The following is a 17,352-nucleotide window of genomic DNA, read 5'->3' as shown; positions in this document are numbered from 1 at the left end:
TATGGAAGGTCGAAAGAGTTGGCCAATTCGAAGACTCACCATACCTTCAACTCGAGTTAAACGTCATCATAGCGTTGCCATGATGTGGTAATGATCATTATTCCATTAATGGTTAACATTTTCTAAATTAGTTTAGGAGCATTTTGTTTTCGGTAAAATATCACTTTGGTCCTTCTTAATTTTGATATAGAGTAGATTGGTCTCTCTTGAAAAAAGAATCAAAGTGTTAATGTTTTTTCTCGTAAATTTTACATATTTTTATTGTTATAATAACAAACTCAGATTTCAAAGCTTACATATTTTGTCAGTTTGGTCTTGATTTAGCAAATTTAGCTCGTAACATTTGCATGTGATATTTACACATTGTGTCAATATTTACATAGCATATATGAACATTAAGGGCTAAATTTACACATCTAAAAATATTAATAACGTGATTAATTGTTCTTAGTTGTTCATTTTTGAAATTGACATAGAGAAACCAATTTATTCAATTTCGAAATTGAGAGAACCGGAGAGATGTTTAGCTTTTGTTTTTAATATATACCTTTTTTTAAAAAAAATTAGCATTGGAATTTTTTTAATTCAAGCTTGAATTTGACTACGAACACAAATAATTAAGTTTAAAAATATCCAACTTAATTTTTAATAAAGCGATAGATCTTAAACATATCTAACTAAGCAAACATCAGCCATTCAATATTTATCTTGCATGGGCATTGTTGTTAATACAAGAGAACGTCGGTTCAAATACGCTGAAACACATTATTCTCCTATTTATGATTTGAAAAATGCAATGGTCCACAAATATGAAGGGAGGATATTTTACCCCGTATTAATTTGTAAATGAATAGTTATAAGGGTTCTTTTGGATGAACATTTACTTTTAGTGCAGTGTTTTTAGCTTTCTTTTTGTCTCACATTACAATATTGTTACAATATCTAATTTCACTGCTATCGCTGTTTTTACACTAATTGCAGATAAATGCACTGCCCATCTAAAGAAACTCTTATTCCCTCAGCACAAAGAATACGAGTTGCCCCAATCTCAATTTCCAAAGGCAAAATCACAGAGTTCTTTTTATCATTTTTACTTTTTTAGCCTCGACTTAAAATTTATTCAAATTATTACCTTTTAAATGAAAAAATTGATTGAATCATTAAACTTTAAATATATTAGTGTTGCAACTTCCTAATTTTCATGTGCGCTTTATAAAAAATTCAAAAATTATTTAAATTATTGAAAAATTAATAAAAATTTTAAAAATATATGCATGTCAAGAAAATATAAGTGAATTGCCACGTGAGTTGAATCGAAATTTTGAAGATTAAAAATCAAAGTGATAAAAAAATATACATTAAATTTTCATGATATAATATGAGGAGTCTTTCCTCACATTATTTTATATTAATTTTAATTTTTTAAAATTATCTATTAAAATTGATAATAGAAACTCAAATAATGTTGTCAATGCCAATAACTAAAATTAGCCAAAATGGTAAATTTGGATTAAGAATAGTCAGAATTAGGAAATTTTCAATATTTTTTTTGATTTCTCAATGTATATATCGAAACGAGCTCAGTAATTAATTCTCTGCATTCTGTAGGCCTATTAAGGGATAGATGTTGGCCACGAGTTTTAAAACTGTTCCATACCCAAAGTAAGAATCAAACCCTCGATCATTAGTTAAGATAAAAAAGACCCTTACCATCTCACCTAATTATCGTGATTTTTTCAATTTTTTTTTATCACTCATTGACAAACAAAAAAAAGTTTGTCATTTATGGTGTGTTGATAATATTTTGCTTATACTACACACAAAGGGAAAAAGAAAGTGCATTAAAATCAGCTAAGTAATGACTATTAAAAGATAAATTAATTGCATTATCATGATTAATTATGAAAATTAAGTTGTTGATATTTCATGATTGGACCACTCTCCTAGTGGTGACCCATGGATTCGGTGGTGGGAGGGTCCATACCTCATTAGCAAGTAATTCAATTTTCTCGATATCAAAATTTTTAACGTTATACTAAAATTTTTAAAGAAGAAAGTCGTAAAAAAACATTTTTCATCTCTTTCAATATAGATTGAGTAAGTTTTTTGTTCTAAAAAAATTAGAGTAATTTGATCTCTGTTAATTTTAAAAGTGGGCAATTAAGGATAATTAATTACAGAATTAATGTCTTCTATCAATCGTACATAATTTTAATTGGTATGATAATAAATTTACCCCTTAAAGTTTACACATCCTTTTTAATTTGGTCATGATCTAACAAATTTAGCCGCAACATATGTGAGAATGTTGAGACTAAATTTGTTGAATTTTTAAAATTAAGATTAAATTGATAAAATATATAAACATTGAGGACTAAATTTATATTATACCAAATAAAATTATGTAAAATTTATAAAAGGTATACCTTAATTGATTTTGTTAACAAAGCTCAAAATATTGCTAGGGCTTAGTTGAAAAAAACCTGCTTAATTAAGAAAATATATATAAAACTTATTTTATACACTTGATAATTTTAAAATAATATCTTTAATATAAAGTTTATTTTACTTATAATTCTTTTTACCCTAAAATTGAAGAATAGAAGTATTTAAACGTGCTTGAACTCACGTTTTTCTTATCATTATAATAACAATAAAACTAACTGAATTAAGATTTAATTGACAAACGAGAAGATGATTTAAAATAAAAATAGATTTAATTAGGCATAATGATAAATTTAGCCTTTAACGCTTACATTTTGTCAAATTAATATTTTTTGGGCTAAATTTGGTCATCAAAATTTTAAAAGTGTAAAATTGTTATTTTTAATGAAAATACATGCTAAAATATTAATTTTTAACCATTACAGTTTTCATAGTAGCCCATGTGTATTTTTATGAGCTTTTATACATATATTTTATATTTTTAATATTTTATAAAATTTAAATTATTTATTGAAGTGACATATAAAAAAATAGCGTCATGTTAATATAAAATATAAGTGAATTATCATGTGAGTTGTCACATCAATATTGTTAAAAATTAATGTTTTAACTAATATTAGTGGGTGTTTTTCTTTGAGGATAATTAAACTAAAGAAAATTCAAAGTCAAAAGCTTAATACATGGGAGCAGGCTAAAAAAGAATAAAAACTTTTAATTTATGAAATTAATTATTTTTAAAAAATAGAAAAAGAAAAGAAAATTAAAACAAATCCAAAACTACCTACAACCCGATCCTCATCTAAACAGATTCTCAAAAATTCGACTTTAACCTAAATATCCGTAGATGGGCGGCACACAAGATCATTAATAAAAATAATTCTATTTAACTCACACAATGATTCAAACAAGTTACTAAAGATAAGCTAAAGGCTTAAACCAATAAACTTATTCTTGTCAACACCTGCACAAAAATAAAACATAAGCAAGATGCTCAAAGATCAAAGATGACACAAAAATACCTAAAACTTTAAAGGAATGGATTCGAACCTAAAACCGATCACACAAAGACACAACACTTAACCACCAAATCAAATCACTTCACTTATCAAATTTTAACAATCTAGAAACACAAAATTTGAGGCGTTACAAGATAAATAGTGTCATATTAGTATGAAGTATAAGTGGGCTATCATGTGAGTTATCACACCAACATCGTTAAAAAATTAATGTCTTAGTCAACATTTCAATTTTAAAAAATAATTTATCTTCTTTTTGGAAGATTAATAGCAAAATTTAACTAAAATAAATAAATGTCAAATTAAAAAAATCAAAATTAATGTCTAGATTTATCATTTTCCATTTAATTATTAATGTATTGAATTTCAAAATACAAATACAAATAAACAATTTATTTTTAGAATCTTTGGTTTAAAATTTAATGACATCATTAGCACAAATGCATGACACTACCTAGTCCAGGCTAAAAGTTGCTTGAGATAGAGCCAAGAAGGAGTAATCGAGTAAGGGTGAAAAAATCTTTTGGATCGGATTTTCTAATCTTTATGTTTGAGGCTGAACATTAAATGTATAATGATGCTATACAAACCATTATATTTTAAGTAGATAAGTACAAGGACAAATTGGTTATAAGAGGTTATAGACAAAAGGAAGGCCTTGACAACTTTGATACTTTTACTCCAATATCCAGGATAACGTGTAAAGATGATACTTGCAATTGCAGCCTTGCGAAATCTAGAAACACATCAAATGGATGTTAAAATAGTTTTCTTAAATGGAGATATTGATGAAGAGAATTACTTGGAACAACCTGAGGATCATGTAGTTTTAGGACAAGAAAGGCCGCGTGAAACCTCAGCCTGACTTGATTCAGCTTGGTTGGTGGAATCATCCAAGAGAAGGCGGTAGTTGGCAAAAGTCACCTCAAAATTTGGTAGATCTATTGTTCACAAGTTAAACAAAAGTCATAGCATAAGCTTTAGAGTTAAGATATGTACTCCTTGAGAGGAAGTGAGAGGATAGTTCAACAATAATCCATTCAATCTGTTTGAATTGTCTGTTGACCCACCAATTTTGAAGTTGTTCATTAGCCCTGATGAAAGAGGCAAGACATTGGGCTCTAATAGAATCATCCACTTCGACATCAAGAGCACAGGGGCCAAAATCAAGGATGGGGGCTAAGAAGGGATTCTTAATAGGGTTGCTAGAATGTGGAATGATTGCTAAAGCATGATTATCACATGTAAGGGAAGAAGGGGGAATAGATGGAAGATCACCAGTAATAGCATTCATCACCAAGTCTCTTTTTGAGGTAGTTAAGTCTTCACTATTTTTTTCATCTTCATCCATTGAGGGGTTAGATTCCTCATCGTCATCATCAATAGGAATAGGGTTAGTCATACTCGAAATACCATTGCCATGGGGTGGGGTTGGTTGCCTCATCATTTTGATCTGCATTATAACTTCTTGGAGGTGTGGTTCTTAAACTACAACCAAAATGGAACCTTGTTTTTTCTGGAGAAAAGATAAGATGAACTAATGCAAAATTAGATTTGAGGAGTGTCAAGGTTCACGTAAGTAGAACGGTTGGTGCCTCTGGCTATGGCTGCTCTAATGCAAACTCTGAAAAGGGTCTGATTGGCATTGTTTTCGATTTCATATCCCAGATTCTCACAAATCTCATTCTTTTGCTCGTTTACCATATACTCAACATTTTGAAGGTCACTGGAACAGTGTTTCACATGTGATCGATCATCCTTCTGAAAATGGCCTCATTGCATAACTTGGTCATCTCTTTGGATGTTACATCCAGAGATTAGAGGTCTCCAAGGGTTTATTTCCACTTTGACTCCGAGAAAACGAATATTTGAAGGTCTCGTCACGGTTGTCCACTTGCACTACCCTTTCAACGATTCTGCCTAATCTGATTGCCACAAAAGAACGAAAATACTCCAATGGTAGTCCCCAAATTTGTATCCAAACAGGTAAGGTGGCAAATAGTTCTCTGGAGGAAGTGATATTGGGGGACCATCTAGCTAACATAAGTAGGGCACCATGAATGGCGTATGGCCCCTCTCAAAAGATCTGATTAAGTTTTTTCATGGAATCAAATCTGAGAATGAAAATGTCACCACTGCTGGAATCTACATTGTACCCTACCTCGAGTGTTCCAAAGTCTATTTGATAGTGCGTTTGAGATAAGAGGATCGAAACATCTAAAGTCATGCATATATCTGATTAGGTAATGATTCCATTGTGCTCTACCAACTTCAAACTCCTGCTGGTTGAAAGGGATGACAGGCCCCTTCTGAGTGCTGCATTTGCATGGGGATGGACCTCAGCTTGAATAGTATGTTGCATGCCAGAGTCATCCTTAGAGGAGGTCCTAGAAGATTTGTTGTCAGACCAAGCACAATCTCTGGAAGGTGATCTTGGGATTTAGAGGAGGAGGATCAGAGAAGGAAAGGATTGGAGATGAACAAGAAGAAAGTGATGGAGGGCAAAACCAGTAAACTCTGAAGAGAAACAAGACCAAGGGATCCTATTTTCTGTCATTTTAAGTGTCTGAAAGTCATGGTGTCTTGGGTAGTCGAAACGATGAGAGAAAAGGCCTGAGGATAATAGAGAGGAGGAAATGAAACGACAGGGACGGATGTAGCGTTATGATGAGATTAATGGGGTTATGGGATAGCCAAAGGATGAAGGGCAATTGCAATAATGAGGGGAACGCATGAGAGAGGAAACTAGTTAAGATTAGCAAGGAATGGGTGACGTAGATTAAACGTAGGGGGAGAAAAAAGGTGGCGACGAAGATGATTACAAAAATAGGAGTTAATGCAGGAAAGAAGAGAATGCAACGAATAGAAACAAGAAAAAGGAATAGGGAATCAAGGTCTGTCGAGCTGACAGAGGAGTCACAAGGAAGGGCAAACGAGGACGAAGGCCTAGGAAGAAACCCTAAGGGAGAGCTCTTCTAGAGAGGTACACTGCTTATTAGAGTGATTATGTAATACTATTATTTAGTTACACAATCAAAATCATGTCTCTAGTTAACCAATGTTCAACCAATAATAACTTACATATTACCCGAATACTTAAAGCTAGTTAAAAAAATAAAAATAATTTCCCCTCGTTGTCCACTAATAACATTATAAAAAGGTACCAGATAATACAAAACTAAAATAGAAAGATGAAATCTCAATTTTCAGTATAGTGTAAGGACTAAACCCAGAATTAGTCATTTTTAGGAAATAAAGAATTAAAGATTTGGAGCCTAATATCAAAGGAAATAAAACAAAGGAGAGAGTAAGTGCTAACACAAAAGAATAATCACACCATATCTTTATACACAAATCAAATAAGGAAAGGATCCATTAAGGACATGTACCTCTTTGAAGAATTTTGTGTTTTTGAAAATTACAAGAGAGAAGAATGAACAAACCTTCAAAACTAAAAGGTGAAAGAATTAACATCTGTTTTGGACTTTGGAAGGGGAGAGAACAAAAAAGAACAAGTGGTATTTGCCACACCACTCCTGCAATAAGACCTTCGAGCTACTCGGTACGGAAGCAATAAGATACGACGACAAGGGGGTAAAACGTGTTAGGGCAAGGCCAGGTTTTCGACGGTTTCAAAACAGTAGAGAAATGGCAAGAAAAACAGTCAATAGCTGCATGATGGCGGATGCAGCAACTTTAGGTTGTCCATTTGGTGATGTTGGGGCAAGTGCAGTACCATTTGAAGAAGTACTTGGGGCTTTTGCAGCGACAGGAGGCAAAGGGGGCTCGTTGACATCTGCTTCGGTCAGGAACGGATTTGGGGCTTCAGCTGGTGGCAAGTAAGGAGCTGTGATTAGTTGATAAAGGCTTCCGGGTTGCACGGGACTCATGTAGCCAGGAATTTGATTGCCTCTGTTCAAGCATCGGTTCCCTACAAAACGGTTTTAACGTCAATACTGGTGTTCATAAAAGCTGGTAGTACAATGAGATGAAAATGTTATAGTTTCAGCACATAGCAGTGTCAAAATTCAATCAGCAAGTACTTACTCCGATATCTATTAGATGTCTTCGGGAAATCTGTAATAACACCATTAATACCACCTCCTAAATAGAATGAGTTTATCTCAACAGTTGGGTCGGAGAAGAAGTCCCATGCTTGAGATGTGAACTCATTACTGAAGGTTTGAACATATACAGAGAGATTAGCAGCTTTTAGCCTCGGTACAACATTCGTAGCACTAGTGATGAATGCTGAAGTTTCAGGAAATACGGAATCCTTGCTAATGACCACAGCGCTAGCAAATCTCTTAATGTCATCAATTGTTGAACTTTGAGCGCCACCAATATCTTCATCAACCTTGTAAACGAGATCATAGTTGGTTTGACTCTTGAACTTCATTAGAACCGAGCTACTACTGGACTGAATCATGACTTTCTGATCTGTCTTGTTACCGTAGCCAGCTTTGCTCAAAGCATCAAGCACTGCATCGGTTATGGCAAATCCTTGCTCTAAAAGGAAAGGAGCATTCTGAAAAGGAATAAACAAGTCAAAAATGTCAACAACTCTTCACAAGAAAATGTTTGTTATGAAATACAAATATATGCATCTCCGGATAATTAAGCTCCCATGCTAATCATACCACCATGGCACAACGGAAAACAATAGCGACCATTCAGTTACTGTGCCTCACCTCTTAACATCCATCATGAGGCTCAAAAACGTGTGGAAATAGAAAATGAAAACCATGAAAGTAAACTCCAATGGAAGGAACTTGAAGAGGAAAAATATAGAAGGGAAAGAACTGACCTCAATGCTGATTAAGACACCTTGAAGAGAGCTAGCATTGCTTGCCATGGTTAAAAACTCGGATAATGTTAAGAACTTCCCAGCATTTTTGAACCTCGGGTTTCGAAACAATTTGTACTGTGACTGTGGGCTTGCTATTATAGCTACAGTGAAAGTAATGAAAGATTAAAACAAGGAAGTTGATGAGAAGCTAATGCAAATCATATCTATTTATGAAACAAGAAGCCAGCTAAATGTCAGCAACTAAAACACAGATTTAGATGATAGGCAAAGGATACAAAATTGAAATAAGTACCGTATGTAAGGAAACATTATCTCCCAAAGCAAGGTGTTCTTATTCATGCTCCATCAACATGAACATGAAGAGCATCCCCAAAGCATCAAGTTTTTATTAACCCAGTCAATGTAATGTACAAACTACAATCTAGATTGAGCTGGAAAACTTTTTTTTTTCACAACATGTTATGTTTCTATTTTATAGAAAGAAAACTAAATTTAACTTACGTGTCAAGGTTTTAATTCCACTCCATGACAGATTAAAGGTAAATATTCCACTGCCCGACATAATCTGTGGAATTGTTGTTGTAAGATTGCTGAATTCTGATTGAGCAACTGTCGTGCTATCTATGAGATTTATAGAGCTCAAGCAAATAGGTGTTCCATCCATTGTCATTTGAACAGGACAGTCAATAACATCTACACCATCTTGAATTGCTGTTGAATATGCCACATCTGTACAACCAGGATAGTCTCCACTTGCTCCATTACTTGAGATGACCAGAAGGTCCACTGTAACATTGCAACAAAAGAAAAATAGTTTAGCTATGTTGGTACCTTAAAACACACGATCCCATGGTCATTTACCACTGACTCCTAGCAAGAAAACCTAAGGTCTTTCACTAGGAAGCATCATATAATGGCATACCTTGTTTGGAGGCATTTCTGCCAAGGTGAGCAAAGCAATCTGCAATGTTCAACAAAAGTTAGCATCTCAACAAAAAAAGCTCTTATCCATTAGCAGCGAAATGTAATGGTATTTAGTAAAAATAAGGCAATTTTTCTTTCAATAATCAAAGTTATTTTGTAGGCAGTAGAGCATGTCAGGATAAGAGAGTAAAGAGAGACAGAAACGGCAGACAAATTCTCACTTCATCCTCTTATTTATATGATGCAACCATGGCATGAGGCAATTAATGAGAATAAAACCAACAAAGTGCAAGATCCTTGGGTGCGCTCTCTTATTCATAAAACAGGATATACTACCTCAGTTGAGAAAACTAAAGAATTTTGTAAGACATTTGCAAGCACAAGTCACTGAGACAAGTAATGATCCTTAAGAATATTTTAAGTTCAACCATTATTTAAATTGAAAAGCAAATATCAGTGTGTGAGATGCAAAAACAAATTGAAGAATTCTATGAAGATTTATATTGCATCCAGAGGCGTATAACTCACCTATAGCAGCTGATGGAGTTATTGGGAAGTCGGATATCATCCCATCAACAGAGAATTCACCATTGTCAATAAACTGAAGATACTCGGCCACTGGATCATAGGAGTAGTTGAAGCTAAATGGAACATCATTATAGAAATCTGATGCAAAAACTTCTAGCCCTTCTTTGTGAGCATCCAAGACAAGAGAAGTAGAAGGTAGCAAGTAAAGATCCTTATCTACAGGCCATATATAAGACTTGGGCACAATAATTCCGAAGGCAAATGTCTTGATAAATGTGATGTTTTTTAAGAGAGAACCGTAAGTCTGATTGGTTGAAGGCTCCACATCGTTCTGTCCTAGAAACCGGAAGACAAGATTTGTTGCACTTCTTCGGAAACTTGGGGCAATGTTTTGCAAGAAAGCCACTTCTGGTGATGAGATATAGTCAATAGTTACATTCCTATTTCTAGTTATAGAAAGTACAAAGCTTCTCATACTCAAGTTGTGTTGTGTATAGAATGCATCATGCTGCAAAATTGAAAGACAGTCAATTAAATCCAAAAACAGGAAGGTGGAGTTATACTTATTTAACAAGGGGATAAGAAGGGACAGGAGGGAAAAAGTAAGATGGCATTGTTAAGCATTTGCAAATTCTTTACCTGAATATTCAACCAAAACCGAGGTGGATTCAACTGTGCATAGGTATCCTGAACAGTCATAATTGGGTAATTATTGCCATCAAACTTATTAGTTCGAGAATAGACACCTTGGCTTACTGTCCAAATAACAAACAAAACATTAGAATGTGAAACATCAAACAAATGAAAGAAGAGAAGATTTTATTACGAGTACATTTTGAAGCAAGTCAAACCAAAAGAAATTTAGAAAAGATGCTGAACCTCTATAGGTCCTAATATTGACATAACAACAAGCACAAGCATATCAAAAACCCGATTGCTCGTAATTGCTTGAACTAGGTAGTGATTAGGGAATGAGTTTATGTTTTAAGTTTCAAAACTGATAACTAATTTTGAGGAGATGATGATAATAATCAGAATGTAGCAAGGGCAAAAGTAATGAATAATACTAAGAGAACATTGATGGTGATAAAAAAAGAAGAGAAATAGTGGGCTAAACTTACATATGACATTTCCAAGTTCTCTAAGAGTGAAATCAATAGAAAACCATCCCTTTGTAGAGACCCCATTGACAAGGTAAGTCTTCTGCCTATTCTTGTATACAATTGCCACGTCAGAATTATTATCTAGCTTAAGATCAGGAAAGCAAATCCCAGCTCCATCTCTTGTTAATTGAACATCACACCACAAGATGACATCAGGTGGACTAGTTAATAAAGCCAAACTATAAGCTCCAAAACTGGAGTCAGCAAATATTCCTGAAAATCCACCGTGAGCTATGACGGAGGGTGCCTTCCCTGCAAAAGCAATCAAACCGTTTAATCTTATGGAACATCATATAAAAAGGGAGACAAACTTTACAGAACTTTTTGCTGCTATGGATGCTAATGCTAAAAGTTTTTTCTGCATCTATAGACTCAAATATTCCAATGCTGTATAGCTCAGGATGCTGTCAGGTGAGGTCATCGGAATTTCAATCAGCCTTAGGTAGAATCAGTAGGAGAAAACTTAAGCTCTTTGGTAGAGGAAAAAAAAAGAGAGCCTTTCTTTAGTGAATTGTGAGTAAATCTCATTCTAATTTAAGAAGGAACTCAAAATAGAAACAATAATATTCAAATAAGTAAATCAGGAAGGGATGAAGGTGCATTTTCTATCAATTTTTTCCATTTTCTCATCAACAAAACCGAAAAGATTTACTAGTGAACGAATGAAACAAATATATAAGACTAAGAAAAAGCCTAATATTTCAAGTCAACCTATAAAAGTTAAAATGACCCACACACATATTATTAAGGAAAAGAAAGAAAACACTAATTGCAGTTGACTTAGATAGAGAAAAAACCCTGGCTCATTAACTACCTCAGAAACCAAATGGAAAATAACTAAATTTTAAGGATAAAAAATCTATTTAGAAAAAAGGTCAAATTTTATTTAAAATAAAGGAAATATTTCCACTTTGACAAGCATGGAGTTGGAAATTAGTAAACATGCATTTATCATCGTTTTTTCCTCCGTTTTCTTTGAAAACAAACAGAAAACACTGAAAAAAAAGAAGAAGCTAGAATTCAAGCATAACACAAGAAAATCAACTTTAACGAATCTGCTAAAAGCTCAAGCAGCCCAAAGTCAAAATAAGCTTAGTTTGAACAATTTTCTTATCATTTCCTTCACTTTTGAGGAGACGAAACCTAACAATTAAGCCAAAATATGGAAAATTGAACATGCTCCCATCTCAAAAAAGCTACTTTCTCAACATTTTTCCCTCTTTCTCATCAATCAAACACAAAAACTAGCTAAAAGAAAAATTGAAACAAGAAACTAAACCAACGAAAAAAAAAAAAAGAGATTCTTCTCATCATGCAATCACTTAAAGAGAAAGAAAATAAAGAGAAGACTCTAATAACGAGAAACGCACCACTTAGAGTCTGCCAACGAGAACCGTTGGTAGATCCCTGAGCAGATACCAAAGTTACTGAAGCTAACAAAGCTTGAACTACAAAAATGGCAACCGAAATGCCACGTAAGCTTCCCATTGCCGGAAATATCTTTTCCGATGACAACTCAGCTCAGTTCCGCCACTGATCTCCGTCGACGGTTTCTTCCTTCCTTTCCTTCGTCAACCGCGCAAGATTATGGAGAAGAATAACAGAAAAATACTGAACTTTTCAGGCTGTCTTTATTTCTTTTGTTTTTTTTGGTTGGTTTCAACTTTCAATATATTTATATAATTATTCCATTTTTATTAATTTTAATATTTAATTATGACTTTTTAGTTATTTAAATCAGGTTTCTTCTTCTTCTTTTTCTAATCCTATACCAAATTACGCGTTGTCCTAAGCTCGGCTCGAGCCGGTTTCAGGAAGGTTCTTGGCTATTACTATTGGCTTAATATATAGATTGGCCCCTGAACTTGACAATTTTTCTCACATTGGCCTCTAAAATTATTTTTGAATCATATTAGTCCCTAAGGTTTGCATCTACTACACAAATTGATCCCTTCACTAACACTGTTTGTTTGTTTTTAAGAATTTTTTGATGTGGACAACCACGGGATTAACACAAAGAGAAATAAAAGAATGACACGTGAATTTATTTTTAACAATTCTTTAAAAAATTTAAAATCTTAAAATTTTGAATTATTTTTAAGAAACATATAAATTATAAAACTTCAATATATATATATAAATTGAAATAAAAATAACAAATTTAGTTAAAATTTAAAAAATTAAATATGTTTAGAAAATAAAAAATAAATAAATTTGGTAATTTTTTTTGAAAATTGCAAGAAAGTGTAAAAGTATAAAATATAAAATTAAAAATATTTTAAACATTAAAGACGAATACACATCCCTTTATTTCTTCACGTGCCGCCCCATACTTATCCACATTAGCAAATTTTTCATAAACAAATTGTGTTAATGTAAGTGTCGATTTGTGTAACGGATGTCAATCTTAGGGATCAATATGATCCAAAAAAAAAGTTTAGGAGCCAATGTGAGAAAAATTACTAAGTTTAGGGGCTAATCTATATATTAAGCCTTAAAAAAAACTAATGGTGTAAGCCTAGGGACCAATGTGATCCAAGAAAAAATTAAGAGTCAGTTTGAGAAAAGTTGCCAAGTTTAGGAGCTAATCTATATATTAAGCCTTTTTTTAGGAGGTTTTTGTCGTAAAACAATGAGATAAATATTGATTGTCACCGATCCCACAAGATTATCATGAGCCCAAAAAAATTATCTTCCTTTTCTCCATTTTATTGGTATTTGAAAGGTTGGATGGTAGAACCAATATTTTTTAATCAAATTAGAATGGTTGATTGGGCCATCAACCATTCGGGGTACCAATTCGGAAAGTGAAAAAAATCGTTTGACTTGAAAAGTGATATAGATCGATTGAAATGGACTAAAAAACTAGTTGAACTAATTGAATTAGATTTTGTTTTTTTAATTTTTTTAATAATTTATTTACTTTGAATTGAACAAACCAGTCAAATTGAGAACTGGTGGTTTGAAGAGTTCAACCACCAGTCTAGTTTCAAAAACATCGGGTAGAACCTTAGGAAATTTTTATTCAATTATTCTTTTTCCAAATTATCAAACATCCAAAATTATTTATTAAAATATATTTTCCCACCGCTTAATTTCAAGTGTCGAGTCAATTTAAAATTTAACGAAAAATGAGTTTCGAGCCCTTGAGGTATGAAATGGGATTCTATAAAATACCTTTATACCTATTAAAGGGTTTTTAAAAACCTTAATGTGTGACATGTTTAATCACATTGAATACGAAATTAATTGTTCGAAATTTTGATTGTTGTTTCTATTGTTTCATATTCTTTTGGAAATTTTGTTTTGTTGGCAATTTTGACTTGTATAAAGGTAATATTAGAGATTTATATTAAGTAGCAAATAAAGAATGTGTTGAACATTTTTTTTATGACCATAGAAACTAGGGTTAAAAGAGTTTAAAGTCGTATCCAAGTAGGAGTGATAATTTTGACTTGAATTAGAAGTTCAACTTTGATTACAATTTCTTGTTATCTTAATGGATAAGTTGTTGATCAGATTTACTTTGAGTAGAAACTTATTTACTACGAAGCTGATCAAGATTTACTTCATGAAGGATTGAATCTATTGAAGGTTGTTGACCTATTTTATTTCGATTTGGAATAAAATTGTAATAAGCCTATTATAGGTTGTCATATCGCAGCAGGGATGTATGTTTAGAGTGTTCTTTTGTCGAGTATTTTACTATCTTTTACTCACTTTTGTGAGGTATTCTTTGAAGAGTTATTTTGATTGTATTATAAGGTTTTCGAGAGAGTGATTGTAACAATTTGGGTTCAAATTTGTAGTTGCAAGTATCTATTATTGAAAGGGTAAATTGGACTTAAGTCAGTAGTTATTCTAGAAGAACTTTTGAATAAAATGATTCTCTGAATAAGGCTTCGTAGAGGTAGGATTGGCGAATCCAAACTACATTAACAAATATTGTGTGTTGATCTTTCTCCTTCCCTTACTCTCATTGAAAAATTGCATTGCCCCATCTTCCTATCCCAACTCTTGTTCGAACAACCGATGGAACATAACTTGGAACAAATGTCAATTGAGGTAATTTCACTTTGTATCCGATCCTACTTTAGACACAATTGAAGGAGATCATATGGTTGGTTTCCAATCATGGAATCCATGAAATACAAAAACAATTTCAAAATAACATATAATTTTTACAAATTGTATTAGAGCCTACTTTAGACACACTTGAAAGAGATCTATTCTCGTATTTTTACCCGATTGGGCTCGAAATAGTCAAATTAACTAAAAATTCCTTATGAAGGCTTATCAACAAATTAAAACTAATTTAATCTATCAAAAATTCAAAATTTCACATTTCAAAATTCTACTGATTATTTCAGTAAATCAATATATGGTAAATTGAAAATTTTTGAGGTGTTACATCTTTGTTTCTATCTTTCTAAGAGTTATCTACCCCAAAACCCAAGATAATGTATTTCCCCAATTGGACTTCATAGAAAAATAAGTCTCTTACATAAATTGCTCAATTTTGATTCCTTAGACTATAGACTATTTAGATTACCTACTAATATAAGTCGTATTTTCGCATCATAATCCGACCCTATGATGCAACTTAGTATTAGTTAAACCTTCAGTTATCAGTAAGTCAATATTTTTTTTGTTCATTTTTCTTTTCGTACAAAAACCAATGAGGACACGATACAAAGATACTAATTAAACCATGGAATTTTATTAACCAATTTGTTCAAAAAATTAAAAGCATGAATGATGAAATAACTGTTGGATCTGGTACCCAAAGAGTAGTATTTTTGTCTATGTACACTTATATTTTTTTCAAACAGATTGGTTTAATAGAATTATTCATGAATTACATTAATACTGTAATGACCCAAATTTTTACAGTTATCAAAAAAGTGCATTTTGGGTCTCCGTTTCTAAAAATAGATTTGCAAATATTTATTAAAAATATTTACGAAGTTAAGAGAGTGATTAATTAAAGTTTAATGAAGCAAATTAGCTTAAATAAAGGATAATTAGATCAAAAGATTAAATTGAATGAAGTTTGAAAGTTTAATTATAGAATAAAGAAAATTAAAAGGACTAAATAAGTAAATAAACCAAAAGAGTGCCAAGTGTATGGCAAAAATAAAATACAAGTATAATAAATATAATACACACATTTGTAATACATATATTTATTTGCTTATTATTTAAGTAAATATTAATGATAAATAAATAAATAAGTTGACAAATGTATGGTATGTATAGTGACATGTGTGATACTAATATACATACATTTGTAAAATACATGTATATTTACTTATTATATAAGTATATTATTAAATTATATATTATTATTAAGTAAAAGATATTTATATAATAAATAGATTAAAGAAAGACAAATGTAATAATGTATGTGTATACAAATGTAAAATAGATATTAGATATTAAATAGATATTTTATTATAGCTATTATTAAGTTATTATAATATATATATATATATATATATATAAATATAAAGTAAAAGAAATAAAAGAAAAGAATAGAAAAGAAAGAAAGGATGAAACGAAACAGAGAGCAGGGGAAAGAAACAAGGAAGGAAAAAGGAAAGAAGGAAAAAGGGAAAAATTAGGATTTCAAGGCTTGAAATTTAAATAGGTAAGTCAATTTAGCCCTTTTTACTTAATTTTGATGTTTTGGAAGCTTTGGGACAAGGTTTTGATGAAATTAAGTGAATATTTTGAAAGTTATTAGATTTTTAAATATTGTTCATGTTGAATAAAAAGATGAATTAGGGTTAGATTGATAGGAATTCAAGTTAGAAATGAAATAAGGATTGAATTGTAAATTAATTCATAAGTTTTATGTTGTAGGGACTAAATTGATGAAATTTCAAAATTAGGAAAATATGATGGAAATTTAATAGTTAAGTATGATTTTAGTTAAAAATTGAGTAGAAATAAAGTATGAATTAAGATAGAAAAGTAAGTGAATTTAGTTATGATTAAATTGAAATTAAAAGTAGAAAATCAACATTTTGCACTAAGACCATTTTGGTTAGCAGCAGTAGTCTAAGTTTGAAAAATCACCAAAAATTGTAAAAATTTAATTAGAGGATTAATAAAATATAGAATTAAATCTTATTGAGTCTAGTTTCTTATAGAATAAACGATGTAAGAAATTGAATTGTAAATTATGAGATATAATGAATTTTGTGAGACAAGGTCAGAATGAATTCGGGTTCCCCTGTTCTGACTTTGAAAAATCACCAAAAATTGAAGAAAAATAATTAGAGGCTTAAAGTTATATTTTTAGAATTCATAATGAGTCTATTTTCAGGATAAATCAACGGGAATATTATCCGAGTTCTGTACTGTGAGATAATTAATTTTTAGTGAAGAAGGGTCAGAACTGTCAAACAGCAGAATAGGGGTGAATTTAAAGAATAAACTGTACCTAATGGCTAAACTAAAA

The 17,352-nt window shown here is 31.7% G+C and overlaps 1 protein-coding gene across 1 annotated transcript; it reads right to left on the bottom strand.

Moving 5' to 3' along the window:
- Positions 1-6,804: 6,804 nt before the first annotated feature.
- LOC108453525 (glycerophosphodiester phosphodiesterase GDPDL3-like) lies at positions 6,805-12,610 on the bottom strand. Its single transcript, XM_017751670.2, has 9 exons — positions 12,257-12,610; positions 10,845-11,138; positions 10,363-10,478; positions 9,724-10,231; positions 9,194-9,232; positions 8,773-9,057; positions 8,269-8,411; positions 7,509-7,989; positions 6,805-7,392 (listed from the first exon to the last, which is right to left on the bottom strand). The coding sequence occupies exons 1-9, from the start codon at positions 12,372-12,374 to the stop codon at positions 7,094-7,096; spliced, it is 2,283 nt and encodes a 760-aa protein (XP_017607159.1). The 5' UTR covers positions 12,375-12,610; the 3' UTR covers positions 6,805-7,093.
- Between the last annotated feature and the right edge of the window lie 4,742 nt (positions 12,611-17,352).

This window comes from Gossypium arboreum, chromosome 5 (assembly GCF_025698485.1).
Source record: "Gossypium arboreum isolate Shixiya-1 chromosome 5, ASM2569848v2, whole genome shotgun sequence".
In the NCBI taxonomy this organism is placed as follows: domain Eukaryota; kingdom Viridiplantae; phylum Streptophyta; class Magnoliopsida; order Malvales; family Malvaceae; genus Gossypium; species Gossypium arboreum.
The sequence above is the reverse complement of the archived record's forward strand: the minus strand, read 5'-3'. Positions and strand labels throughout refer to the sequence as shown.